Here is a 27,995-nt window from a genome sequence, read left to right on the forward strand (position 1 = left end):
CAAGTTCCCAGTGCCTCCTCTGACCTGGCCACCAGCCCCCGGAGTGTGGCTCTCCCCTCGCGCCGCGCCATGGCCCTGGACAGAAGGGGGACCCCAGGGTGGCATCCAGGCTTCAGCTCTGCCCTGGGTCAGTGGCAGGTTCCCGAGCCCGGGTGGAAGGGTCAGCCCAAAGAGAAATCCCTGGGCCCATGACTGGGTTGGCAGAGGCCACCTGGACCCTGCTGAGGAGAGTCAGAAGTTCTGGGACCTGCGCTTTTAATAGACTGGACAACAGCAGAAACAGCAGCCACGGGCGGGGGGCAAGGGGCGGATGGCATCAGTAGGAGGTGCAGCGTGACAGCTCGGCGAGGTCCTCCTGGAAGTCCCGGTAGAACCTGCGGCTGTCCAGGTCCTCCTCCAGACCAAGGCTCTCAAAGTCTGCGGCAGAGACAAGGGGGCAGGGGCCGGGCCAGGAGGGGGCAGAGGCAGGGCGGGGGCGTGACTCTGACCCGGGAGCCCAGAGCGGGAGTGTGCAGGGGGTGGGGCCGCAGGACCGGGGCGGGGCTGGGCTCACTGCTCCTGATGATCTTTATGCCATCCCTCTTTAGGAAGAAGCAGATATCTGCGAAGTAGTCCTGCAGCAAGGTCCCTGCGAGGGAGGGACGGAGAGCGTGACGCCTCCTGCGCCACTAGGCCCAGGTGGGGCCGGGCAGGCAGCCCTGAGGGCGGGGGTGTGGGCGGGGCCAGTCCTCGGGGTGGGGCCAGTAAGCACTGAGTGGGGCCGCGGCCAGCCAACCAGCCCTCAGGGCGAGACATGGGGCGGGGCCAGCTCTTGGAGGCGGGGCCTTAGGCCGGACAGGCCAACCCTGAGGGGGGAGCGCGGGAAAGGGGAAAGCCAGGTCTCGGGGGCGGGGCCTACCGACGAACTTCCGGGCAGCCAGCTTCACGCTCTTGTAGGGGCTCTCCAAGTAAGCCAGGCCCTGGAGCAGAAGCAGGTGGTAGTTGCCGAAGTTGCTCTCCACCTGCGGAAGGACAAGAGCCATTGGCCAGGCCCTTCCGGATGGGAATGGCAGGACCCTCCTTCACTTGAGCCCACCCTCACATCACTCCCGTGAACTCCACCCCCACCGACAGCTTTACTAAGCTAAGCGGAAATAGAGGGTTCTCTGGGGGATGGTAATGAGATGAGAGGGGCTCGTAGGAGCCCTCAGGAAGGGGGCTTCATCACAGCAAAGCCACACATTTGGTCCTATCAGACTCAAGCCTTTTGCACCGCCAGACTCCGTGAGATGCCAAACCAAACAGCTCTGCAAGCCCAGCCTGGCAGAGTTCAAGGGTAGGAGCCAGCAGGGAAGCCCCGCCCCAGCAAGGCCCTAGGGGTGGAGCCGGAAGGGAGCCCCGCCCACACAGGGCTCTGGAGTGGGGTTGGGGAAGGGAAGGCCCGCCCCCTCAGGGCCAATGGGTGGGGCCAAGGGAAGCCCCACCCCTGCATAGATCAAGGGAAGCCCCACCCCTGCATCGGTTAGGGGTGGAGTCAGAGGGAAGCCCCGCCCCTGCAGAGCCCTAGGGGCGGAATCAGAGGGAAAGCCGCACCCCAAGGGTCTTTGAGGTGGATCAGGAGATCAGGATGGCAGTCCCGCCCCTGCAGGTTCCTAAGGCCAGGGCACCTGTACAGCCCTTAGTGGTCAGGATCTAGAGTACAGGCAGGAAGACTGATTCCACCCTCTGCTGCCTTCGAAATCTTTCGCCCACCCTCCCAGGAAGCTTCTGCCATGACCCTCCAGCCAGCCTGTGCTCTTGAAGCCTCCTCTGCTTGCCCAAGCTGTGCCCAGAGACCTGTACTCTGCACCTGCCACGCTGCCTGCTGCAGACACTCGGGACCCCGGCTGGGTCCCTGCTCCTCCCAGCTCTCCCCCTCCCACAGAGACCAAGTTGCAAGCAGGGGGAGGTCGTTCTGCATCTGAGCCCCAGCCCGAGGGTCAGGGGCACCTCAGGCGTTTCAAGCGAACAAGGAGGCACATATTCTGAGAGATCTCAGGATCAGGCTCTAGGCAGCCAGCTGAGAGTGAGCCCAGCTGGAGAGCTCCTGCGAGCCTGGCATGCCCCAGCCCTTTGGGTACCAATGGAAACCCAGGTGCTCAGCCTGGCCCCCTGACTCGAGGCTGTGCTGGCTGGCTGCGCAGTCTCAGCTGGAGGCTGAGAGAAAAATGCCACGCCCTCCCCAGGGCCACAGGTTCAGGCCTGTTCCCAGCTCTGGGGATGCCCATCTCCAATTGGACACCAGGTGGTGCCATGACACACCCAGGAGCCCCTGGTCCAATCCACTATGAACTCTGCTGCCCAGAGGTGGAGCCAGAGCTGCAGAGACCAGATGCCCTTGGTGTGGGGGTGCCCTCGAGCCTCCCCAGGTGTTGCCACTCACTGTGTAGGTGAAGATGTCGGTCTCAGCACCCAGACCCTGGCCCCATGCCAGCCTGCTGAACAGCTCCTTCTGGAACTGCCACTTGAGCAGGGTGGCACAGCGTAGGAATGTGAACTTTGTCTTCTAGGAGACAGCAGAGAGATGGTTGCCCCCTGCCCCATCAACATACCCCCAGGTCAGCCCCAGGAGAGGTCTGGAGAGACCTCAGCTCTCACTGCTCCCCTGGGGCTACCTCTGTTTGCACCTATCCAGGCCCAGGGCACCCCACAGCATGTGTCCTTGGGTAGCGTCCTGTGTCAGAAGAGATTGATGCCGTGATGACCTTTCCAGAGACGCTGGAGATAATCTGGGAGGCAGCGTGGCCCAACCCGGGTCTTTCTTACAGCAGAAAGAGGGACACCAGGTGGGACAAGGAGGTGGGATAGTGTCAGGACACATATGTCAGGCCATGTTCCATCCTGGCACCGCGTGGCTTCTTAAACACTGCCTGGAGCCCCCACCACCACTGTTGGGTGTGACCCCCATGGTCACAGGCACAATAGCACCAGAGCACTAAACCACAGGCCAAGTTGGCAGGGGACTGCTGGAAGGGACCCCTGAACACCTTTTCAGGGTGCCCACTGGAAGGAAAAAGCAACTGAAATGACAGAGTGACAGTAAGGAGCAAGGACAGAAGGCCACAGAGGAAGCGTCTGCTTGAGCCTATGTCTGCAGCCCACTCTGTCCACCAGCCCCCACTGGCTCTCCCCAGAGGGTCCCAGTGCCTCGCCCCAGCCAGGGTTTCCTGAGCAGTAGCATCCCTGCAGGGAGAAGGACCATGGCCTGAAAGGCCAGTCCAGGTCCACCCATGAATCTCTCCTGGGAATGAGAGTGTCTTGCTGGGGTCAGGCAGGGGCTGGTCTATACCAGTAGCTTTGATGGTGCATCCACAGGGGTGGGAAGCGCTCCAAATACTTGGCTCCTAGGGCCGGGGTGTGTGTGCATGTGCATGCGTGTGAGTGTGCATATATGCGTGTGAGTGTGCATATATCTGCGTGTGTATCTGCGTGTGCACATATGTGTGTGCGTGTCCCTGGAAGGAAGTGAGGTGCCTCCACCTGTACCTCTACCCCTGTCTGGCCATGGGGGTCCCGCAGCGGCTCACCAGGACCACGTCGGGGCAGGGGTCGGCCAGATGCAGGAGCAGTGGTACCACGGCCTGGAAGACCTGGTTCCGGAGCTGAATCCGGGACTTCTTGCCGCTGTGCAGAACTTCCCCGTACAACTTGATGGCGGCACCACGCACCTCTTCGTCCTCCTGCAGCCACAGGCAGGGGGTCGGCTCTGCGCTGCAGAGCCCGTGACTGCCCGTCCCGCGGACCTTGTAGGGTACAAACCTATCGCTGCAGAAGGGGCTGAGACCTCATTGTGTAGACCCGGAAGGCACTGGAACCCTGGGCAAGGCCTACCCAGCCTGTGACTCGGTTTCCCCGATTGCAAACTGTGGTGCTGCCCTGACTCCCCAACCTCTCCCATCTCCACCACACCTGAAACCCCCATGGGGACAAAGCAACTCCTAAATTCCTGCCTGGCCCCACCTCTCAGTCCCCAGAGTACCTCGCTGCAGCCCACCCCTCTGCCTGAGAGGGCCACTATAGGTTTTGAGGTGGGCTCAGCCAGTGGGCTCTGTAGGCTAGGGAGAGGTTGTTGCGATTGGTGGTGGTGGTGGTAATGGGTCCCCCAGCTTGGATTTCTCTGATTGTGGGGAAGATGGAGCGTGGCTGCAGCTAGGACGGCTCTGATTGGTGCGGAGATACACCGCCCTGATTGGTGGGGAGATGGAAGCGCTACAGTTAGGACTGCTCTGATTGGGGGGAGGTGGAGGGCTGCTGCAGCTTGGACTGTTCTGATTGGTGGACTGCAGCTGGCGCTGTGCACATGCAGGTTTTGCTCACATCATCGAACAGAGGCTGCAGCAGCTGCAGGAGCTTGATGTCGGAGGCCCGAGGGCCCCGTGCTCCCAAGTGATGCAGGATTTCCCCCAGGAGCGCCACCAGTGCCACGAAGTCTTGCGGCTCGGGCATCAGGAAACTGTCCAGAAGCCGGACCAGCTCTTTCTGGAGCAGGGATACCTGTATGGAAACGACGTCCATATTCCTGCAATCTGGGCTGCTCCACGCTCCGCTCCGTGTGCCTTCCCCACTGCGCGCCTCCTGGTGTGGGCTGGGCGGGCAGACTCTGTCAATCACATGCCCTAGCCAGCCCAGTCCTGGACCACATCTTGCGGTGTGCCTAGCCGATGCAAAGGGATTCCTGCCCTGCCAGGACGCCAAAGCCCCTGGCGGAGAGGTCCTGGTCCCCAGCCCTATACAGCAAGGACCTCTCCCACCTGGGCTTTATGTGCCCTGACCCTCCAGCCCCTCCTGCCCTCACACCTTCTTGGGATGGATCATGACACTGCTGAGACCCTTCAGACTCGTGGTCTGCACCAGCTGGCTGGAGTTGCCCAGGCCCAGCGTCAGGATGCTCTTCATGCTCTGCCGGGAGGCATGCAGGGTGATGTCCGGGCTGTTGAGAAGCTGAGATGGGTTGGCCAGGTCAGCCGGTGCTCAGGGCTACTGCATCAGTGCCACATGGAAACGGGTGGCAGCGGGAGCTCACCTCAGTGACCAGGACGATGGCCACATTGTGGTCCCGCTGCTCGTAGCTCTTCATGGAGATGATTGCCTGGCCCAGGACAGCCTTGATCTCGCAGCTGTACTGCACCATGGCCCTGCAGAGGAAAGGGGCTGCCCAGGGGTCTCAGGGCTCTGTCCTTGAGCTGGGAAGCCCCTGGTTCCCTAGACTCAGGAGAAGACACAGGTCCTAGAATGTGGGAGCAGCAAGTGGGACCTTCACCTGGCCAGGAGGCTCAACCCCTCCGTGTAGGTTTCGGGGTGCTCAAAGAGCTCCCAGCCCTGCAGCAGCTTCACGTAGGCGAACACCTCCCAGTTGCCTGTGGTCCAGAAGAGACCTTTCAGCGCCTCCAGGCAGGTCCTAGGCAGGGTTGAAGAGCAGAGGGGTGCGTAGTTGGGGCATGACACCCTCCTTGGCCACAGTGACCTCCTCCAAGCTTCCCTCCTCACAGTGCCCAGCCTCAGGTGGCCACAGCTTCTACTTTTACACCCTAGTGAAGCCTCCTCCTGCGACCCCCACACCGTGCCAACCTGGCCTACAGCCACCTCTGTGTGAGGTGGGGAGGGTTCCGCTGGAGGGGCTGGGCTTTGTGGAGTGGAGAGAAGGGGCACCATGGGAGGGGCGGGGCTCCGTGGAGAGGAGAGGTGGGGCTCCATGGGAGGGGCAGAGCCTTTTCGGAGGGGAGGGGATTCCTGGGCAGAGTGAGAGCTCTGTGGTGGGCAGCGCCTTGCAAGAATGGGGGCCGGAGGGTGTTAGGGGGAGGTCAGGAAGGGGTAGGGCAGGCCTCACCTGCAAGGGCCCAGAGGCTGCCTTTCCAGGATGTCCTCCTGGTAGTGGGAGAGGTCCTGCCCCATGCCCAGCTCGAACAGGTAGAGCATCTGTGTCAGCAGGCCCAGGAGGATGCCAGCGAAGGCCCAGTGTACTGTGGGTCTGAACTCTGGGACATACAGGAGCTCGTAGATGGTGCCAAGGGCCTGCGGTGAGCAGAGCAGCACCCTCTGCACCCACAGTGCCCCAGGCTCACTGCCCACACATTGGGCAGGTGCAGTCCCAGGTCTGGTCCCACAGTGGGTGCCACTGCTCACACACACAGGCCCCCTCGTTCCCGTGCTGCCCACCAGCAGGGAGATGACCTCCGCCTGCTCCTGCGGCTGGACGAGCTCCCTGGATGGCCGCAACTTCAGGTTTGTGTACAGCAGGGTAATGATCTTGTGGGCCAGTTGTTCAGTGGTGACCAGGGCTCTCCACAGGGGAATGAGCTTCCTGCAGAGATGATGTCCAGTGCCACCAGATGGGGCCATGCGGGACAAGGGCTTCGGGTGACCCCTGGTCCCTGGTACTTAGGGGTGATCTGTCTGGCAAGTTTGGGGGTTCAGGAATGGAAGACCGGGAGGCCAGGTGCTGCTGACACAGGCCAGCCCCCCCAGGCTTGCCACTGGCACCCCCACTCTTGCTGCACAAGTCCAGGCAACCCTGTCCTTGCCCTTGTCCTGTCAGCTCCACACACAGATACTCCAGGGCAGTGTGGAGGACAGAAAAGATGGGTGGGCTGGTCTGCCTGGGTATCTGCCCCCTTGGCACTTCCACCCCGGGGGAAGCAGTTGGGCTCTGGGTCCTCATCATGCAGCATGTCCTGACACCCCACCTCAGCCACAGGCATGGGCAGGGGTGACAGCTGCCAGCCCCTTGGCAAGCTGGTCTGGGTGAGTGCTGGGCCACTCCTGCTCTGGGCCCCTCTGGGGTGTCTGGGCCCACTGGACCTTAGTGGAGCACTCGTCCACCATGATGGGGGGCCCACCTCTCGGATGGGGGACTCAGCGTGAACATCACCTCGATACATTCCTGTGGGTACTGGGTTCCCAGCAGGGTCATGGCCCTCAGCATGGCCACCTGGACATTCTTGGACTTGAGGCTAGGCAGTTCCTGGGACAGGCCCTTCAGGATCTCCATCACCTGTGGGGCAGGGGTGGCTGGGCTCGGGCCTCCCTCTGTCCCAGGGGTTGAGACTTCAGGGCTCCCTGGTAGAACCCCCAGAAGAGTCCGGCAGCCCTGTCAGCACCATCTGGGCCATCCCTGAGGCCAGCGGGGTCATTTCTGCCTAGTGGGGAGGGCACAGAGGCTCTGGCCACAGACCATGCCGGCAGAGAGAAGCAAGGCACCCCGGGTGTCCGGCAATACCTGGGCAGCCCCTGTTGTCTCGCCCCAAGCTGCCCACCTGCTCAGGCTTGATGGAGCTGTCTTCAAAGATGGTGAGGAGCACCTGGGAAGCCAGGGCGCTGCGCAGGTGCCCGCCGCTGCTGAGCCCCTGCAGGAGCGTGAGCACCAGCTGCGTGTGCTGCCCCACCGACAGGTTCCTGTTCAGGGCCTGCAGGGGCCAGGGCGCGGTCACATGCGCTTATGCACGCACCTGCTCCAGTCACACCCATGCACACATACTAGCACGCACACAGCCCATTCCTGGTCACATGCACGTGACCCACTTCCGGTCACATGAATGCACACTTAGAATCCATGCTGGATCATGCTCACGCATGCACGCTCACCCATGGCCCACGCTGCCCACTGCTGAGAATGCAGGTAACACTCGCCCTTTTCTGGAGGGCCAGGAGTTCCGCACATGCTTCCCAGGGCTACAGCGTACAGAGCTGCCCTGGCAGATGGGGAAACTGAGGCAGGGAGCCTTGAAGGACATAGCCCAGACTTGGCCTCCGCCCCAATCCATTAGAGACGGACTGGGACTCCAGCCCAGCCCCCGAGACGGAGCCGCTGGCGGCCTGGGCAGCACAGGGCGGTCCCAGCCCCACCTTCACCACGGGATACAGCTTCCGTTCCGACTCCTGATAGGTCCTCGCTTCCACGTTCTTCAGCCTGTTCAAGCGCATGAATTCGGCCACGCTCTCTGCAGGCGGGGCTCGTGGTCAGGCGGGGACCGGCCAGTAGGGCAACCCGCCCGGACCCGCACTCACGCTTATGCTGGAGGAGGTGCAGCAGCAGGTAGGCACACTGGTGCGAGTGGCTCTGGGTGGCCTGGTCCTCGTCGTGCCACAGCAGCAGCAGTAGGCCCACCTGATGGCCCAACGCAGAGGGCGTGGCGTGCTCCTGGGGGCGGCCACTCTGAGCAGAGCCTGGCCTGCCGGCCCGGCCCCGCCCTGCCCCTGTTGCCCCGCTCCTGGGCCTGCGGCTCCTTCCCCCAAGCGTCTGTTGGCCCCGCCCTGCGCCTGCTGCCCCACCCCACGCCTGCTGGACCCGCCCCCGCACCTGTTGGCCTTGACCTGCTGCCCCCATCCCCACCCCCTCCTGCTGGCCCCGCCCCAGTGCCTGTCGCTCTCTACAGCTACCCCGCCCCACACCTGATGCTCCGCCCCCGCTGGATCCTGATCCTGGTGCCCCCCATTACTACTGGTGCCCCCACCCCTTTTCTCTCTCAGCGTTCCAGTTCTCAGTCCTTTCCAGGGCCTCTTCTCTCGCCTGGAGAGGGGCTCCAATATCTGGAGGGGCCTCACTCTCACTCCACAGGTGAGAGGCAGTGAGGGCCTGAGCCGGTGGCTGCGGGCATCCGCCGGCCACTCCTTCCTTCAGCTTCCCACTCGCCCTGGCTCTGGTCAGCATGACTGGCAGAAAGGCTTCTCCCACATGGCCGGTGGCACAGAGCTGGGGCATGCGCCGTCCATCCAGCCTGGACACTCAGTGCTGAGCATGTGCCGGGGTGAGCCGGGCTCCTGAGTCTCCTGCCTGCATCTGTCTGTGAACCTGGCGGGCTGTCCCAAGCTGGCACTGACACGTTCTCCTCAGATGGCGCTGCATTTGGCAGTTTCTGGAATCTGCACGGGGCTGTTCCTTAGCCTTTCCAGCTGTCTGCTGGCTCTCTGCAGCCTCCGGTGCTTGGGCCTGTTTCTCACCCTTTGGCAAGTCCCGGCTACCCCAGCCCCTGGCCAGCAGCTGCCTGCAGGCTGTAGTTGCAGCGGCTGTGGGCATCCCTTCATGTCCTGGTCCTGTGGGTCAGCCGCCAACTCTGGATGAAGGAGGGAGGGCTGCTGCCTGCGGGGTCCCAGACAGAAGCCCTGCAAAGTGTACATGCCCATGCTGCACTGTAGAGGCCAACTGGCCCCTGTTCACCCATGTCCATTCCATGCCCACCCCTATCCACCCCATGTCTGTCCCACGTCCACCCCATGTCCATCTTATGTCCACCTCATATCTCCCATGTCCACCCCATGTCTGTTCCATGTCCACCCATGTCCATTCTATGTTCACCTATGTCCGTCCCATGTTCATTCATGCCCATTACATGACTGTCTGTGAGACCAGGCCCTGGCTTCTGTCTCTGCAGCTGGGAACTCTCATGCCAGACTGATCCAGCCTGCTCGGTGGTGTCCCCCTGGCCACAGGCTCCCCAGGGGCCCCAACTGCCTCCTCAAGCATGACCGACGGCTGAGACCCACTTGGGCAGTGACAGTTGCCTTCCGGGACAGCCCACCTCTCTCACTGCCACTGCACCCCGAGCCCCACCCCCAGACACCACCATGCGTGCAGCGCTGTCCCCCTGCTGGGCTTGCCTGGGTTCTAATGACCACTCGTGGCCCCCTGGCTGTGGTGTGAGGCCCCAGCCAGAGGGCACTGCTGCCCATGTCCTCTCAGCACAGAGCTGCATCTCTCTTGATCCATGGACGGTACCCCACAGGACATGCTGACCCTCGGTCTTTGCTACTTGTTTTCCTGGGACTGACCTTGCAGGAAGGGGCCAAGCCCCTTGTCCATCTGCCAGCCCACCTGGGTTCTCCCGCCCAGCGCACCTGCCCGGCTCTCCTGACTGACCATCTGGGCATACTGCTCAGCACAGGGTCAGCAGGAAGACCGCTGCTCTCACAGTGATGCCCTTCTCCCAGCATCCCGTCCTGTCCTGCAAGGTCTCATGCTCACCCCCTCTTCTGAGGTGGCCGCTCCCCAGGGCAGTGTGATCAGGGCAGGCTGTGCTGGTCCCTCCCGGGAGTGCTCAGAGCCACTTCCTCCCAGGCACCTGGCCAGCAGAGACTGCTGACCACAGGCTTTGCTCACTTGGACTGGATGGCTTCCGGCTGCCAGGCTGGGAAGAGCAGTGAGGGGGGAGGGGGCTGTACGCCCCTGGACAGTGCCCTGGCCACCCATGTCCTGCTGGTGGTTGGCTGGACGTGCCCAGCCTGTGGCACTGCTACTGGCTGGGGCTTCTGTGCTCACGCCCACTGTGGGTGATTCTGGGCATGTGGGTCCCGCGGACACCCCAGCTGCCCCACGGCCACTGCAGAGCCCCCAAGTCGAGTCCTCCTCCTCCCCGCCTCACTCTCCAGAACCCCTCACTGCCCCAGGCCAGCCTCCAGGGCACCCAGCGAGTGGAGTGTGCTTAGGGCCTGGCTGGTGGCTGAGGGCCAGTCCTGGTGGCCCCAAGAATCCAGCTAGCCCCAACCCTTCCCAGTGTGCTGCTGGCTGGATGTCTCTCCCAGGCTGGTCCTGGGTCATGTCCAGCCCAGCTGGCCTTCAGCCCTGATCACTCATGGCTCCCACCCCCAGGCACAGATGGGCGGCCTCAGATTCCCACCCCAGGATGGCCCTTTGCCTCCCAAGTCCTCTCAGGTGGCTGCCAGGGAGGCATTTTTCTGGAATGTTCCGTGCTGACTGGGCATTGCACTCCACTCAGTGTCCTGGGTCCACGTCCTAGCCCTGCCCAGTGCCCCTGATCCTGCTGGGGATGACTCTGAGGGACCCAGCTGCAAATATCCTCAGGCTCATTCTTCATTCTTGATGGGTTGCTGGGGGTGGGGCTGCAGCTGCGGGGCTGGTCCAGGCCTTTCTCCCCTCTCCCTGCTGATGAGGGTGGTCCCGGTGGTCCCTCCTCTCTCCCTGCTGACCGAGAGGCTGGCAGGGCTTTACCTTTGGGCACCTGCCCACAGCAACCCCAGAGCTCAACAGTACCTCAGGCTTGGACTTTGCCTGCCTGGACCCCAGGCTGCTCTGAGGCCCAAAACTGGGCAGAGGGTGTGGGGCTGCTCTGCCCCATTTGGGAACATGAACAGCCTCCAGGCCTCAGGCTCCTGGCAATGGGTCTGTCCATGTGGCCTCTGGCCGCACACGGCCTCATATCCAGAGTGTCCCCTACTGTCTGCCCATCCATGGCTGGGCAGGGGGCTCCCTTGGCCCTAAGCCCCCGCCAACTCCTGCCTGACCCCGTCTCTTGCCCCCACCCCAGCTCAAAGTCCTGATAGCGCGGGGTGGGGCCGGCAGCTGTGGGGACTCACGGTCAGCCTCTGGGTGTCTGCCAGGTACTGCAGCAGCAGGAAGATGGAGCGGGTGACCCGCTGCCGCTCATGGGTGCTGCTGGACTCAAGCCACGGCTCCATGTGCTGCGGGCAGCAGCGGTGCGGGCTGAGCAGGGGCAGTGGGCAGGGGAGGGGGCAGGGGGCGGGGGCAGTGGGCACACCTGTAGGATGAAGGAGATCTCGTCCATAGTGTTGTTGTCCAGGACGAGTTTCCGCAGCAGCAGGTCCAGGGCCTGCGAGCTCTTCTGGTACAGCATCTGAGCACATACGCGGCCCTCGATGAGCATGGCCGGGGCACTGCCCGGCCCCTCAGCCCTGGGCGCTGACAGCCTCTGAGGGAGCCTGGGAGGCCGGAACTTTGAGGCTCAGCTGGGACTTGGAGCCTCGGCCCAGAGGTCCCCACAGCCCCCCACCCCCATAGCCAGCGCTGCCCTCCTTGCCCAGGGGCCACCCTGCCTTGGGCCTGGCACCCCTGGCACCCATCGCCTCTCTCACTACTCCTGCCATGTCCTGGGACCCCAGATCTGCAGGCCCAGAATGGTGGCCCTTCCTCGGGCCCTCCTTGGCCCCTCCTGGCGTGGATGCCGAGCCCCAGGGAGCACCACAGCTGACCCCTCTGAGCCTCAACAGTGCCCAGGGCGGGCCACTGCGCCAAAGACCTACGTGCCCACCCAGATCCAGCCTGCCCTGCATCCCAGCCCAGGGCTCACCAGGACATCAGGGACCGAGTGCAAGGAAGGCAGAGTGCTGCGGAGCTGCTCGGGGGGCGGCAGCGTGTAGAGGGACCGCAGACAAACCTGCAGCATGCGCGACTGCAGCGCCGGGCTCAGGCCGGGACGCAGGGTGCTGCGGGCACACACAGGGTCTCATGTGGCAGGAACAGGCACACGCAGGGACACAGGCACACACAGGGATGAGCACACGCAGGAACCCAGGGCACATGCAGGGACATGGGGCACATGCAGGGACCGGGGAACACATAGGGTCATGCAGGGCAAGGACAGGTACCCGCAGGGTCTGAGTCACCCGCAGGGACACGGGACACACGTAGGGACCGGGGCACATGCAGGGACACGGGGCACATGCAGGGACATGGGGCACACGCAGGGACACGGGGCACACACAGGGACTGGGGCACGCGCAGGAACACGGGGCACGTGCAGGGACAATCCGAGGGGGGAATGGGGACACTCAGCCTGTGGCTGCGATGCAGGCACTGAGGTATGGGCTTGCGTGGGCTCCTGGGGAGGGACATGAGGGCCCCCAGCCTGAGTGGCCCCAAGGCGCAGGTGCAGTAATTACTGACATGTCAGCCGCTGAGTCTCTGATGGACATGACCAGAGAACCCTCAGGCCAGTCTGTGAGCAGGGTCGGGTCAACTTGTGCCCAAAGACAGGCCAAAGTGTGACAGGTCAGGTAGTGACAGGGTCATTGTAGATGGGGTCAGGGTGTGACGGGGTCAGGGAGTGGTGGGGTCAGAGGGACAGTGTGGGGTTGGTGACTTCTTTCTACCCCATTCTGGACAGGTCAGTCACACAGCGCCCTGACTCCTAGTGGCCTGGTTGAGCTGAGCTGTGCACGGTCACTTGAGCCCAGGTCCTTGTTCCCAGGTGCCCGCCCGCCCCTATGCAGGCCCAGGTCTCCTGTGCACCGCGGATCACCTCAGTCCTGCAATGACCATGATGGCCCTCTGCCGGAAGTGGGTGGCCAGGAAAGGGGGCTCCTTCTGCAGGGCGATCTGGAGGGGGTAGGCGCAAGTAGTCAGGTGGGGGCCGCAAGGGATCCGCCCCATCGCGCCCCTGCCGGCCCTGCCATGTCCCGCCCTGCTGCCCCGCCTTGGCTCCATCGCGCCCCACCCCTACCCCTTGCCCCGCCCCGGTCTTGCCCCGCCCCACCCGCCCCACCCTGCCCCTGCCCCGCCTCACTAAGTCCCGCCCCTCCCCGCCCTGACCCCGCCCCTTCCCGCCCCGCCCCGCCTCACCAGGAGACACTGGATGAGCTCTGGAACCTGCGTGAACTTGTAGCTCTGGGCGTCCGCCGAGCGCTGCAGCGCCCGCAGCAGCATGGTGCTGGCCACCAGGAAGCTGCTTTTCAGGGCGTTGTCCTGGACATGCAGGGCCGGAGCCTGAGCCGGAGCGCACCCCACCCCGCACAAAACCGCAGTGCCGCATGCAGAGACAGCGTGGGACAGGGCAGGGCCGAGCAGGCGGCTAGGCAAGCACAGACACATGCAGGAACCCAGGGACGCAGGGACACAGGCACGCAGGGATGCAGGCACCCAGGGATGCAGACACTCAGGAACCCACAGACACAGATACGCAGGCACACAGACACCAGGGGTGCAGGGACCCAAGGACGCAGGCATGCAGGCACGCAGGGATGCAGGGACGCAGAGATGCAGGAACACAGGCATGCAGGAGCCCAGGGACGCAAGCATGCAGGCAAGCAGGGATGCAGGAACCCACATACACAGACACGCAGGCACACAGGGACGCAGGAACCCACAGATGCAGGCACACAGCCTCACAGGAGCCCACAGACGCAGGGACACAGGCATGCAGGCATGCAGGTGGGCAAGGGCGTGAAGGCGCAACCCTCCCAACCCGACTCACATATCTGCCACAGGAGTAGTAGTAGATGATGCGGGCCATGATGTTGTCCACCCAGGGCAGTGCCTGGCTCCCGGCGTGCAGTGCCACCTGCCCGTAGCACAGCAGGCAGGTCCTGCTGACCCGCTTCCAGCACAGAACCAGGTCCTGTGGGGGGAGAGGGACCCAGGGCTCAGAACCCCAAGCATCCCCCGGGTCAGGTGCCCAGGGTGGACACCAAGGCCCGGGCCAGAGCATGGCTGTGGGGCTCCCCACTGAGCAGCAGCCAGTGAGCACGAGGCCCCACACCTCACCGTACCTGACTGACTGTGGCTGCAGGCCGCAGCTTCAGGGACCACGTGCGGCCCAGCTGCTCCAGCACTGTCCACGTGGCCTCCAGGTGCGAGACAGACGTGATACCCACGGCCAGCGCGATGCCCTGTGGCCCAGACACCCCTACGCTGAGCCCCGCTCAGCTCCCCAGGCAGCCCCTTCTTAAAGGCACCCCCACCTGGGTACCCCACAGGCCGGGCCAGGCGCACCTCCCGCTCGCTGAACCACACGGGGGACAGGTCCAGAAGCGTCTTCAGATGGGACTGAACCAGCTCAGCGCTGGCGCATTCCCTGAGCACCAGCCCATAGAGGCGGAAGAGGAGCATCTGCAGAGAGAGAGAAGGGGGCGCCAGCACCCCGCTCTGCTGCCTGTGTGTGCTGGGAGACACGGAACCTTCTGGAGTCCCGCCCGGGTCATCTCTGCCCACTCCTCTAGCCACTCCAAAACTTTCTGCAGGGTCAGGGCTAGGACCCACCTTGCCCAGAGGCAGCGAGGAGTCCAGGTTCAGGGGTGACAGGAGGTCCTGGACACTGGTGCTGGACTCTTTGTCCTTGCCTGAGACCTGGAGAACCGTCAGGCAGGACGTGAAGTCCTGCCCAGGAATGGGGAGGGGAAGGTGGGCTGCTTCTGGGCGCCCCTCGGGCCACAGCAGACCCACCCCCAAGCCCTGCTCGGCCCTTTGCTTCACCTTCTGCTGCCACAGGGCCTCTGTATGGCCAGTCCCCTCGCCCCTGCCCTTGTCTCCAGCCTGTCCCGCTCATGCAGGGAAGCTCCATAGCCCAGGAACCCCGGGGGAGTGTGGCAAGGAGAGGGTCCCCACTCTGCTGCTTTGCCCCATTCCCTCATGCCCTGCAGGCCAGAGGCCTCAGAATCCAGCGAGTGGAGGGGCCCCGTAGAGCACCTGTGTCCGCCCAGCTGAGCAGATGCCAACACACCTGCGCCTCCAGGCAGCACTGCAGACTCTGTAGCAGCCCCTCCTGCCCCTCCCTTGGCAACGCCCGCAGCTGCTGCACCATCTCAGCCTCCCACGAGGGGTCATTGCCCTGGCCTTCTGCAGGTGGAGAGAAGCAGAGAAGGTGCTCCTGGCCAGTGTCCGCAGGGGACAGTGTCACGGGCAAGGACACCTGGGGAGGGGACAGCACGTGTCTGTAGAAGCCGGTCCAGCTGTGCCACCCTCAAGCCTAGCGCCCCTTGGGAGACTGTGGTTACTGCCCTATGTGGCAGGGGTACGGGCACTAAGTCACTAGGCTGGGGAAGAGGGGGTGGCGTGGGGACTCAGATGTCCCCGCAGCCAGAGCACAGGAAGGGCGGGTAGAGATGCAGCCAAATACCCACGCAGCTGGACACCCACACACCAAGAGTGGGTGGGGGGGGCACCCAGATGGAGTTGCCAGCACCAGGTCAGCCCTTGGGTTCCAGTCCCAGGCATGAGAGAAAGTGGCCACGAGCAGGCGGAGCCGACCACATGCTCTGGCTTCCACAATCCCACAGCAACTCCCAAGGAAAATCACACTTCTCTCATCCAGCTTGCCCTGCATCCATCTCCAATGGCACATATGGTCCCCCGAGCTCCACCAAAGCCCTGATCACTGTACCAGGACTGAGCCCTGAACACAGAGCTCGGGGTGATCCCCGAGCACAGACCTGGGAGTCATCCCTGAGCACAGAGCTCGGAATGATCCCCAGGCACAGAGCCTGGAGTGAGCCCCGAGTGGGCCTCCAGACCCCTCACTGAGTGAAGCACATTGTCAGGGCCAGCTCACTGCAGCACAGGACAGTCGGGGCGCCTGAATGGGCACCTCCCACCCTGCCTGTGGCCCCCAGACTCCCAGATGCTGCCACCCACACCCGCAGCCCCTCTGCTCACCCACACGGGCCTCTCGTTTCTCCATGGGGCTGGGGGACTCAGCTGCTCATAGCGACTCCTGCGCACCAGCTCCTGGAGAGGGACCAGGGACCCATGAGCATGGCAGCCTCCCACTGGGTTTCAGCATCCTGGCCCTCCCCGTCCCCCTGCCCCCCACTTCCTGCTCTGTACCCCCTGACCCCCACTCTTCCTTCCTGCACCCTCCCTGCCCGACTGCCAGTCTCCCCCTTGGGGACATGAGACCTTCTTGCTCCCCTACTATGACCAGACCCTAAGGCTGCACTTTCCCACCCCTCCCTGGGACCCCCCACCCAGGTCGTTTCAACTCTGTGCTTGTTGGGGCTGAGGGCCCCCCACTCCTGCACCTCCTCCTCCAAGCCCTTCCTGTGACCCCCGCCAGGGAGAGCTCTCCCCCAGGGCCTCTGCCCACGGTGTGGGGGCCCCCCCCCGCTACCCAGCGGGTCCAATTCCAGTCCTTTGAGAGAACTGCAGAGAAGGAGCCCCTGGCTTTGGGGCGGGCTGATGGGGTCCCAGTTAAGGACATGAGTTCCCAGCACTGCCAGACTGAGTGGCTCTCACTGAGGGAGGGTCATCCCAAGAGGACTCTGAAGGACCAACAGACCTCGGACCTAGCAGGGACCCCCCTCCCAACACCGCCTGCATCCCGGGGCCACTGGGAGCCACTGGGGGAGAAGACGGAGGGGCCAAGTCTCTGTGACCCTGACGGGGTCCTGATGGGGGGAGCTTCAGGCCCACAGAGCAGGCTAGAGGTGGGGGGCGCCTAGACCCAGCCCTGCCCCCAAAAGCCCCCAGAGTCCAAGCAGGCGGTTCTAAAGCTCAGGCTGCCCCAGTGAGCAGCAGATGCAGCCAGAGCTGACGTCCAGAGCTGGACGCCATCTCTCCAGGGCTTTCGAAGGTCAGGGCCCCACAGACAACAGGCCCCAGGCACCACCCTCAGTCACCAGGGACAGCGAGTGGGCGGAGGGCCCTGCGGGGAAGGGGTGGAGGGTGGGGTGCACAAGGCCCCTGGCCCAGCTCACTGGCCTGTCCTGAGAGGAGCCTGACTCCAGGCAGACCTAGAATTCTGCCCCTCAACGGTCGTCCACGGCAGTTGGGGACCCCAGAGGGCTGCAGCCCTGATGACTCTGCTCCCCTAAGGCGGGGGGCTGGGACGTGCCCCAACTCAGACTGCCTGGGCCCCGGGGCATCCAGAACCAGCCTCCTCCCTCAGGCCGTGCCAGGACCATGTGAGACAAGCTCGGAGGCTGGGGCCTCCCTCAGCAGCGCCAGGGGGACACTCAGGGACACTGCCCATCCCAGGGGCCATGGCTGCAGAGGGATACTGGGGCATGGCCAGACCAACTGCCATCCTCCACGACCCCAGCCCCGGGAGCCCTCTCCATCCCCCCAGCCCTGGGAGCCCTCTGTCCCCCTCTCATGCTGCAGGCGGGACAGTGCAGAGGGTGGGAAGTCCTGCCTGGGCTTGCACTCACTCCTGGGAACACTTCAGCCCCTGTCCTGTCCCAAAGGCTCATAGGCAAGCGGCTGCTGTATGCTGAATGACACTGTCAAGAAGGCTCTTGGAGGGGCTGGAACAATAGCATAGCAGGGAGGGCGATTGCCTTGCGCACGGCCGACCCAGGTTCGATTCCCAGCATCCCATATGGTCACCCAAGCATCGACAGGGGTAATTTCTGAGTGTAGAGCTAGGAGTAACCCCTGTGCATCACTGGGTGTGACCCAAAAAGCAAAAAAAAATAAAGAAGGCTCTTGGGAGAGGCGCCGCGTGCAGAGGTGAGGGTGGGGAAATCTCTGCTTTTCTAGAGAATCAAAGTGCCCAGAACTCCTGAGCAGAGCAGGGCTGAGTACCCTCCCCCAGCCAAGCTCGGGCTTACAAAGAGGCTTCATAACCTTCCCCACCCGCCCAGCTGCTGGCATGGCTGGGGTGTGGCTGGGGTGTCCAACGTGGGCTCACCAAGCCTAGCACCCCTCAGGATGGTAAGAAGAAGGCTGAGGAGGCCCCTTTGGGAGACTGTCTGGAGTAGGGCTGCAGGGAAGAGGGTGTCTGGGCAGGGCCAGGCAGCGCGGAAGGGAGCCCCCCAATGCCCGCTCTGTCCTGCCCAACATGTTGAGCGAGGACAGCCTCGCTCAACACTCTCCTGTCCACTGGGAGCCGGGCCCACAGCCCTGCGGGGCTCACTCAAGTGTCTTGGCGGCCACCGTGTGTGGGGTCCCGTCCTGTCCAGCAGGGAGGACCCTTCGTGGGGCTAAGGAGAGGACGCAGACGAATGAACAGACGCAGAGCCGGGAGGAGGAGAAGGGAGAGAGTTTATTCTACTGCAGTTACAATACTTATACCTCTCTGCTGGGAGGAGGTGGTATAGTATGCATGCTTGGACCCCCATAGGAACAGTAGTAAAATGCAGATCAGGCATGGGCGTTGGCTAGTGAGAGACAAATGGCGAAATGATAAGAGCAGTGGCTGATTTGTTACAGGAATCCCAAGCAGCCTCCACTTGACTAGAAGATAAGAGCCAGGCTTGTAAAATGGCTCCCTACAACCGTGCCTTGGCCTTTGTGTGTCAGTAGCCACTGGCAGAAGTCACTAGCTTTTTGCTTTTGTTTGTTTGGGGGGGCCACACCCGGGGTGCTCAGGACTTACTTATGGCTCAGTGTTCAGGGATCACCCCGGTGATGCTCAGGGGGCCATGTGAGAATTGCCAGGAATTGCCCAGGTTGGCCACGTGCAAGGCCAGGCCCTTCCCACTGTGCTCTCCCTGCATCTTTCGGAGGTTGCACCATGGGCCATCAGCTGGCCCTGTGCCCACTCTTTGGACAGTCTTTGATCCGTCCCACGCACCCCAGCAGCTGCCATGACCTGTCAGCACCCTGGCGGCCCATAGCAAACAGCAAACTGAGTGAGGTGAGGCTCTGGCCTCTCTGTCTCAGCACCTTGAGTTTGCTGTTTTGCTCCCCGCTGCACACCTCTGCTCCACGCCTGCCGAGAGCAATGTGGATGGTCTCCTCAGAGGCCAGGGAGCTGTGCAGGACGCCCTGCTGGGGCTACAGTGTTTGGCTGTGATTTAACTTGGCTAGTTCCAGCAGAACTCTTTCTGGAAACACTGGGAGCACAGCATGAGGATTGGAAACTGGATGGTCTCACTTTTTCGGTCCACCTCAGTGTCCTACTGCCTGCGCAGAGGTCAGAGAAATGGCAAATCGATTGTGTGTATGTGTACATGTGTGTTTGTACATGTATGCATGTATGTGCGCATGTTTACATGTGTGTGCATGTGCATGTGTATATGCATGTGCATGTGTGTTCATGTGTGTGTGCGCACATGTGTATGTGTGGTCATCTTTATGTCTGTAAGTCAATTCATCTGTTTGGTCTGTAGGTCTGAGGACTCTGGAAAGATTCATGCCAGGTTAGGATCAGAAGTGAAAATCTTCCAGTCCAGATCTGGTGTAGGCAGTAGATCCATAGGCAGATGTCACCTTGCTAAGGACAGTTGTGTGGGAACTACCGAATCCCAGGGCTCACCTGCTTTGTTCACTTCCCTTAAACTTGCAGAACCATAGTTAAGCTAACGTATTTCTGACTGCCATTGAGAAGTCCTAGGTCTAAATTTCTCATTGAGAAAATAGTAAATGTACCCAAAGGGCCAAGATGTAGCACCAAAAATGTCTAAGCTATTGAACTATTTTCCTAATACTTGTATGTTGCTTACACTTAAACCAAAAGTAGATATCCTGATAGAAACCATTCCATTTGCTGTTATCATGGATACTCCAGTCCAGTTCTTGGCATGTCACTGATCCTTGCATGGTTTTTTTTTTTCTTTTTTTTTTATTAGTGAATCACTGTGAGATATAGTTACAAACTTACGAACTTTCGTGTTTGCATTTCAGTCATACAATGATCGTTTACCCATCCCTCCACCAGTTCCCATTCTCCTCCACCAATGTTCCCAATATCCCTCCCACCACCCACCCCCCATCCCCCACCATCCCATCCCCATTCTGTGACAGGACATTCCCTTTTGTTCTCTCTCCTTTTGGGTGTTATAGTTTGCAATAGAGGAATTGAGTGGTCACAGTGTTCAGTCTATAGACTACTTTTGGCACACATCTTTCAACCCGAATTGGTCCTCCCAACATCCTTTACTTGGTGTTCCTTTCTCTATCTGAGCTGCCTTTTCCCCCAGCATGTGAGGCCGTTATACTGTTTTTTTTTTAATTTATTTATTTTTAATTAGAGAATCACCGTGAGGGTACAGTTACAGATTTATACACTTTTGTGCTTATACTTCCCTCATACAAAGTTTGGAACCCATCCCTTCACCAGTGCCCATTCTCCACCACCCGTAAACCCAGTGTCCCTCCCCCCCACCCCACCCTGCCACTGTGGCAAGGCATTCCCTTCTGTTTTCTCTCTCTAATTAGCTGTTGTGGTTTGCAATAAAGGTGTTGAGTGGCCGCTGTGCTCAGTCTCTAGCCCTCATTCAGCCCGCAACTCCCTTCCCCCACATGGCCTTCGATTACAATGTAGTTGGTGATCGCTTCTCTGAGTTGACCTTTCCCCGGAACGTGAGGCCAGCCTCGAAGCCATGGAGTCAACCTCCTGGTACTTATTTCTACAGTTCTTGGGTGTTAGTCTCCCACTCTGTTATTCTATATACCATAGATGAGTGCAATCTTTCTATGTCTGTCTCTCTCTTTCTGACTCATTTCACTCAGCATGAAACTTTTCATGCCCATCCACTTGACTACAAAATTCTTGACCTCCTTTTTTCTAACAGCTGCATAGTATTCCATTGTATAGATGTACCAAAGTTTCCTCAACCAGTCATCCGTTCTGGGGCATTCGGGTTTTTTCCAGATTCTGGCTATTGTAAACAGTGCTGCGATGAACATACATGTGCAGATGTTGTTTCGATTGTACTTTTTCCTTGCATGGTTTTTTTGAATGAGAAACTCAACTTAAAATGTAATTGTGGTAAATTGAGCTTAACATTAGCATAAATGTTAATTTTGACTTTTGATGTAAAGATACATAGATTTCCTTGAGATTCTGATTTGTTAAGATTATAAACAAATTAAAATCTATAATGTCTTCAGCTTTGTTCATGACAGACTCAGCTGTCACTTAAATTCAAATTTGACTAATTTGATGGAATAAAAATTCATGTACTTAACAAAGCCAACTTCCTGTTAGCAGAATTTTTCTGACTCTGCTGCTAAGTTTGGGGCTTTTTTGTTTTTTCAATGGTGTGAGACTAAAATCCTCGGAGACATCAATCTTTGCTGGAGACTCTCGGAGATGCTGTTCATGAGAACAGAATGCCAGAATATTTGGTTGTTGCTTGTTTTGTTTGGGGGCCACATCCCATGGTGTCAGGGCTAACCCCTGTCTCTGTACTCAGGAATCACTCCTGGCAGGCCCAAGGGCACTGGGGATTGAACCCGGCTTGACCACATGCAAGGTAAGTACCAAACCCACTCTACTATCTTTGTGACCCTGAGTGCCAGAATATTTTAGGAAAGAATTCTGACCACATTTGCAAATAAAAGTAACAAGAAATTGTGGGGCTGGAGCAATAGCACAGCAGGTAGGGCGTTTGCTTTGCATGCGGCCGACCCGGGTTCAAATCCCAGCATCCCATATGGTCCCCTGAGCACCGCCAGGAATAATTCCTGAGTGCAGAGCCAGGAGTAACCCCTGTGCATCACCGGGTGTGACCCAAAAAGCAAAAAAAAAAAATCATTCTGGGGTGTTTTCTTTAGTCATTTTAAAATCTTTTTATATATTTGTGCATGGACTGGAGCAATAGTACAGAGGGTAGGGCGTTTGCCTTGCACGTGGCCGACCCGGGTTCAATTCCTCCTTCCCTCTCAGAGAGCCCGGCAAGCTACTGAGAGTATCTTGCCCGCACAGCAGAGCCTGGCAAGCTACCTGTGGCGTATTCAATATGCCTAAAACAGTTACAAGTCTCACAATGGAGACATTACTGGTGCCTGCTCGAGCAAATAAATGAACAACGGGATGACAGTGCTACAGTGCTACATTTGTGCACATCTTAAAAACCAGCATTATAGGGGCTGGAGCAGGTAGGGGCGTTTGTCTTGCATGCAGCCGACTTGGGTTCGATTCCCAGCATCCCATATGGTCCCCTGAGTACCATCAGGAGTGATTCCTGAGTGCAGAGCCAGGAGTAACCCCTGTGCAATGCCAGGTGTGACCCAAAAAGAAAAGAAAAACAGCATTATATACTGTGAAAAGCATAGGGGAATATATATATATGTATTCATATAAAGCATATGTAAATAAATTTGCATAATGCATATAAGTGTATCAGTTTTACTTTTTTATTTTTTATGACATTACTTTTGGTGCATTGGGTAAAGTTATGCTATTACTTTAAATTCACTTGTCTGCAGTAATCAAGTAGCAGCCTTCTCTTAAGGTTTAAAATCTGTGCTGTTAAGAAAACACTAAGAAAAAGGCAAAATGTTCTCGTCTTCCTAAAGACTAATGTGGCATCAGAGCTCTCTGTGACACAGGGAGGGTTTTATCTTATAGGCTTGAGCTTATTTCAATAAGAACTTAGTCTGCCTTACTCAGAACAGGCACGGAACTCTTAAAGCAAAGTAAGCTTTTCTGTGTTTTCCAACACATTGACATTCAAATGTTCTCTTACACTGGTATCTAGAAGTCTAGTAAAATCAGAGTCTTCTCTCTATATTTAAATGTACTTTTTTTTGGCCTAAGCATGGAATTATTAGAGATATGACCTTGAAATACTTGTGGTTCGGAGTAAAGGTTTACTTAAAACATGTGGGCCGGGGGCTGGAGTGATGGTACAGCAGGTAGGGCGTTTGCCTTACATGTAGCTGACCCAGGTTTGTTCCCCAGCAACCCATATGGTCCCCCGAGCACTTCCAGGAGTGATTCTTAAGTACAGAGCCAGGAGTAACCACTGAGCATCGCCAGGTGTGACCCAAAAAGCCAAAGAAAAAAAAAGTTAAAAAAAAAAAACCACCCTCTGGGCTGGAGAGAGTACAGCAGGGAGGGAGCTTGCTTCACACATAGCTGACCCGACTTCAATCCCCAGCATCCCATATGGTCCCTGGGCCCACCACGAATAATTCCTGAGTGTAGAGCTAGGAGTAACCCCTGAGCATCGCTAGGAGTAATTCTTGAGTGCAGAGCCAGGAGTAACCTCTGAGCATTGCCACTTGTGATCACCAAATAAAAACAAAAATGGAAGCCCCTGAGTCAGAATGGATGCAAAGGTTTTAGCCTACCACTGTTTAATAACCATAATAAGTTTGTTATGTACAAACTTATTATGGGATTTTTAACTGGCACAAAGATAAAATAAAGTTATTTATACTAATAACTTTCAAATCAGGTTAACTTGGTTGAAAGGCAAAGGAGTAAACAAAAATATTAAAAACATCTAAGAAAATATTTGATATTTGACCTCTGAGATTTTTGGTTACTCAAATTTTAGAGCTACTTAGTGAAAGTAAATAATGGGTCATTTCAGATACCTGATAATCAGAAGTCATAGCATTTTGTCTTAGTCAAAATTTAGGGGATTTTTTTAAAAATTGCTTTAAAATTTCAAAAGGAAAAGGATGACTGGTGGGAGCAGTGACCTTCAGCTCAGCGGTAAAGGCATGGGGACACTGAGATCTGGGATCTACAAGGAACTGGGATGTTGATCTGGCTGTTGGCTTGTAGCGGGTCATGATAAGGCACCACCCGGACCCTGCCCCTCTCTCAATGCCATCTTCAACTATTGAGAAATTCCTCCTGGCTGAAATGCAACCCACTCATCTTCCTGTACCCGTCTTTGAAAATTAAAGCAGGGAAGATGTGGGAAACTGCCAGCTCTGCAGGCCCCAGCAGGGAGCCCGGATCACACTGACCCAAGGGATGCCGGAATGATGAGGAGGCAGCCAGGTCCAGCCCTGCATGCGGTCAGCCAGGCTGCCTCACTCTCTGGACAGGCCACTGTGTCGGGCTCAGTCTCGGCCACCCGCTCTGAAGGAGAGTCATAGGTGCCTGTGGGACGGGCCTCACTGCGGTGCCCACGCTGTCCAGGGTGCTGAGGGCACAGAAGCAAGGACAGGCTGAAGAGAGCAGAGCCCAGAGGTCTTGGGAGCAGAGACCCCTTAGAGGGGTTGCAGCAGGCCCTGCGGGGGTGAATAGGCACAGGCTCTTGGGCACACACATGCCAACACTAAATATTGGGGTGCCCGAGGGGGAACGAGGCCCAGTGTCCCCTGTGCAGCTTGTTCAGGGGGAGCCTCTGGGGCTGGGCTGGGTGCTGAGGCGCGTGGCCAGGAGGAGGTGCTCGCTGGCCTCGTCACCTCCTCCCACACTAGTGCTCCCCACCGGTGCCTCCAAGCTGCTGGGCTCTGGCAAAGCTCCAGGGTCACCCCGAGGGCAGGGTGTGACAGACGCACCCAGCTCCCAGCCCTGTGTCCGGGGCCAGAATAAAGGAGGAGCAGACCTGAGGTGTCTCCCACAGGGTGGCCCCAGACAGCGATGCCTGGACGAGTGGATGGAGCGGGCGGTGGGCACAGGAGCAGCGGGGAGGACTGCCTCTGCCCTGTCTGGTGGGGGGACACTGCTGTCCTGACAGAGCCCCCTCTCCTTCGCCCCCATCCCTCCCCGGCTGAGGAGGAGCGTGCGGTCAGGAGGGCTGGCCCCTACTGGCTTATCAGGATTCCAGGCACACGGCGCCGGGATGTAGGATGGACACAGGAGTGAGCCACAGCACTAAGACACAAAGTGGCCACAGTTTCAGGCCCTCCAGTCGCTCCACCCTATAGCAGCACCAAGACAGCCCTGTCACCAGCCTCAGCACAGCCCTCTCAACCTCTCAGGACAACCTGTCATCCTCCCTCAGGACAGTCCTGTCACCCTCCCCCAGGACAGTCTGTCACCAGCCCCCCGGACAGCCTGTCACCAGCCCCAGCATAGCCCTCTCAACCTCTTGAGACAGCCTGTCACCCTCCCTAAGGACAGCCTGTCACCAGCCCCCAGGATAATCCTGTCACCACCCCTCAGGACAGTCCTGTCAGCATCCCTCCAGGACAACCTATCACTGTCACCTAGGACAGCCTGTCACCATCACCCAGGCCAGCTTTTCACCAGCTCCCAGGACAGCCCTGTCACAATCCCTCAGGGAAGCCCTGTCATGCTCCCTCAGGATAGCCTGTCACTAGCCCCTAGGACAGCCCTGTCAACATCCCTCAGGACAGCCATGTTACCAGCCCCAGGGCTGCTCTTTGGAGAGGGGATGGGGCCAAGGGCAGACCGAGGCTTGTCCTCAGGTCACTGAGTCCAGCCTCACTGTGGCCAGGAAGATTGAGTGGGGATAAGTGAGCCTGACTTGCCTCAAGGTCAAAGGGGACTTGGGGGTGGCACAGCTTCTGGGTGGGCAAGGGCTGCTAGGCAGAGGGACCCTATGTGCACATGCCCAGGGCACAGGAAGAGCACAGGGAGGGGGTCTCAACCTCCTGATTCCCATCAGAAAACCCAGGGATCCCTTCAAACCACCTCCACCTGCCATATGCACTCAGATGCTCAGACACACAGACGCACAGACGCAGACACACAGACAGATGAACAGACACATAGGCACATAGACATAGACTCACATACATGCACACACAAACACACAGACACAGATGCACAGACACAGACACACAGACATACAGATAGACTCACAGACACAGACACAGGCACACAGACACAGATGCACAGATACGTGCACATGGACACACAGACAGATGCCAGATGCACAGGGACACAGACAGACACACAGACACACAGAAACAGGGACGCACAGACACAATCAGTGGCAGACGTCTCTCCCAGGGCCTTCTTAGAGCAGGACAAGCAGGCAGGGCCCTGGGGATGACGGGACTTGCTGGCCACCACCTCCTGCCATGCCCAGGGGTCCAGTCCTCCCTGATGAGAGTCCTCCCGCAGGCCAGCCCCCATGGCCGGGAGGGGACCGCAGTTCAGAGCCTACAGCCAGCCTAATCGCCTGGCTGAGCCTAGAGCTGCGTCCCCTGTCCCCCACATCCCGTGTCCCCAGAGCAGAGACAGACTGATATTTCCCAGCAGAAACGTGTCCAGCACAGGACAGACCTGAGATGAGATAATTAGGGGATAACAGGAACTAAAAATAGCCTTGTCTGCCAGGCAGGCTCCTAGCAGGACTCAAGACACCAGTCCAGAACGAACAGGGGGAGGGTGGCATATGGTGGGGGCTCTCTGGAGGGGGAGGGGGCTGGCGCTCTGGAGGTGGGGGTTCAGACACCTATAAAACTGTTACTGCCAGGGCCTGCTCAGGGGTTCTCAGGAAGCTGCTGTCTTTAGTACACAGTTGTTTCTTTGGGGAGGAGGCATACCTGGGGTGCTCAGGGCTAACTCCTGGCTCTGTGCTCGAGGAGCACTTCTGGAGAGAATCAGGGACCCTACAGGTGCCAGGGATCAAACTCATGTTGATCACATGCCAGAGAAGCTCCTCACCCATGTCCTGTCTCCCCGAGGAACGTCTGGACCTCACAGCTGCACCCCTGCCTCTGGGTCTCCAGGATCAAGGAATGGGGTGGAGCAAAGATGGTGGGGACTGGGGCTCTGGCTCTTGGGGAACGTGGGGACCCCTGTAGTGTGGCGCCCCAGGCAAGCAGGCAGAGCACTCTGCAGACCGACCATTAGTCCTAACCTGAAGCCAGAGGCCAAGGCAGTCTGTCCCTCGGGCCTGCAGCCCAAGCCATTCACAGTCGTGACATGGACCCAGCTCAGTGGACCAAGACCACAGGTGGGCCCCACGACTCCTCAGAGTATCTCTGCTGATTCTCGGGCCTCTGGCCTGAGGGTCCTCCCTGAATAAAGGTAACAGTACCTGTGAGCACCTGCTGCACCTGTAGAGGCCCTGTCCACCCCACATGGATACTCTGTGGGTGCTCGCCCACCCCGCGGGCACTCTGTAGATGGAGGCCCAAGAGGGTGAAGACCTGGGCATCCCCTGGAGCGTGGAGTGGGGGTGTGACCACAGCAAGCCATCAGCTGGGATGCCCCCACGGTGCTCTCCAGGGGGATCTGGCCCCCAGGCTGACCTCTCTAGACCCACGTGGCTGGACAGCATTAGTGAGCAAATGTGGCCCGGTGCAGGTGGACCAGGACACTGGGCACAGGAAGGATGCCAAGCTCTGGGAGATGCATGCCCCCCAATTAGCATGGTGTGGGTCTTTCCCAGACTGTGGCTGAAACCCCCTCCTACAGACCTGCACTCTGCCAGCCCACCTGCCCCTGCCCCAGCGTGTGTAGGTGGGCGGGGCCTCCAGGATTAGGTGGACATGGCCTCCCAGGAGTGTGGGCGTGCCCCTCCAGAATGTAGATGTGTGGGGGCCTTCCATGAGTGTGTGCCGGGCCTCCCAGAGTGCAGGTGGGCGGGGCCTCCCAGTGGGAGTGGGTGGGAGGGGCCTCCCAGGGGGCAGGTAGGCGGGGCCACTCCCAGTGGGTGCGGGTGGGTGGGAGATCCAGTGGAAGTGGAAGGGGGCACGTCCCTGGTGGATGTGAGGCAGCATGTCTGTTTCTGGGCTGGCTGCTCATGCCTCTCCCTCACCAGGTGGCCCTTCAGGCTGGCAACTTTGGTGGTCTGGCCTGATCCTGTCGCCATAGTGAGCTGGGCTGTGGAGGGTCCTGAAGAGCAGGGGGCAGCCACCAGCACCTCCCCTGGGGTGAACCTGTGTCCACCTGCTTCTCCCGATGGCCTTTAAGCCTCCTTGAGCCCTCACTGCATGGGGCCAGCAAGGGCATCTTTCAGCC

General features: G+C 59.5%; 1 protein-coding gene across 1 annotated transcript; it reads right to left on the reverse strand.

Annotated features, from left to right (window-relative positions):
* Positions 1 to 316: 316 nt before the first annotated feature.
* On the reverse strand, positions 317 to 27,846 carry LOC101542178 (maestro heat-like repeat family member 5). Its single transcript, XM_004618680.2, has 27 exons — positions 27,793 to 27,846; positions 16,136 to 16,207; positions 15,204 to 15,392; positions 14,744 to 14,860; positions 14,477 to 14,593; positions 14,254 to 14,373; positions 13,959 to 14,102; positions 13,328 to 13,450; positions 13,008 to 13,084; positions 12,057 to 12,192; positions 11,508 to 11,678; positions 11,326 to 11,430; positions 8,023 to 8,122; positions 7,861 to 7,955; positions 7,272 to 7,421; positions 6,855 to 7,009; positions 6,175 to 6,319; positions 5,846 to 6,030; positions 5,279 to 5,416; positions 5,042 to 5,153; positions 4,816 to 4,959; positions 4,336 to 4,512; positions 3,546 to 3,698; positions 2,402 to 2,524; positions 899 to 1,001; positions 554 to 628; positions 317 to 417 (listed from the first exon to the last, which is right to left on the reverse strand). Exons 1-27 carry the CDS (start codon positions 27,844 to 27,846, stop codon positions 317 to 319), a joined length of 3,381 nt encoding a protein of 1,126 aa, XP_004618737.2.
* Between the last annotated feature and the right edge of the window lie 149 nt (positions 27,847 to 27,995).

Source organism: Sorex araneus, chromosome 2 (assembly GCF_027595985.1).
Source record: "Sorex araneus isolate mSorAra2 chromosome 2, mSorAra2.pri, whole genome shotgun sequence".
Classification (NCBI taxonomy): domain Eukaryota; kingdom Metazoa; phylum Chordata; class Mammalia; order Eulipotyphla; family Soricidae; genus Sorex; species Sorex araneus.

What these genes read in the sequence shown, in the direction of transcription:
- LOC101542178 (XM_004618680.2), bottom strand. Translation starts at nt 27,846, where the DNA reads ATGGCGACAGGATCAGGCCAGACCACCAAAGTTGCCAGCCTGAAGGGC. An exon ending in AGATCTCCTTCATCCTACAG is followed by an intron (nt 11,431 to 11,507) that starts GTGTGCCCACTG and finishes TGCTGCCCGCAG; the next exon opens with CACATGGAGCCGTGGCTTGA. An exon ending in GGCTGCCCGGAAGTTCGTCG is followed by an intron (nt 629 to 898) that starts GTAGGCCCCGCC and finishes CCTCCCTCGCAG; the next exon opens with GGACCTTGCTGCAGGACTAC.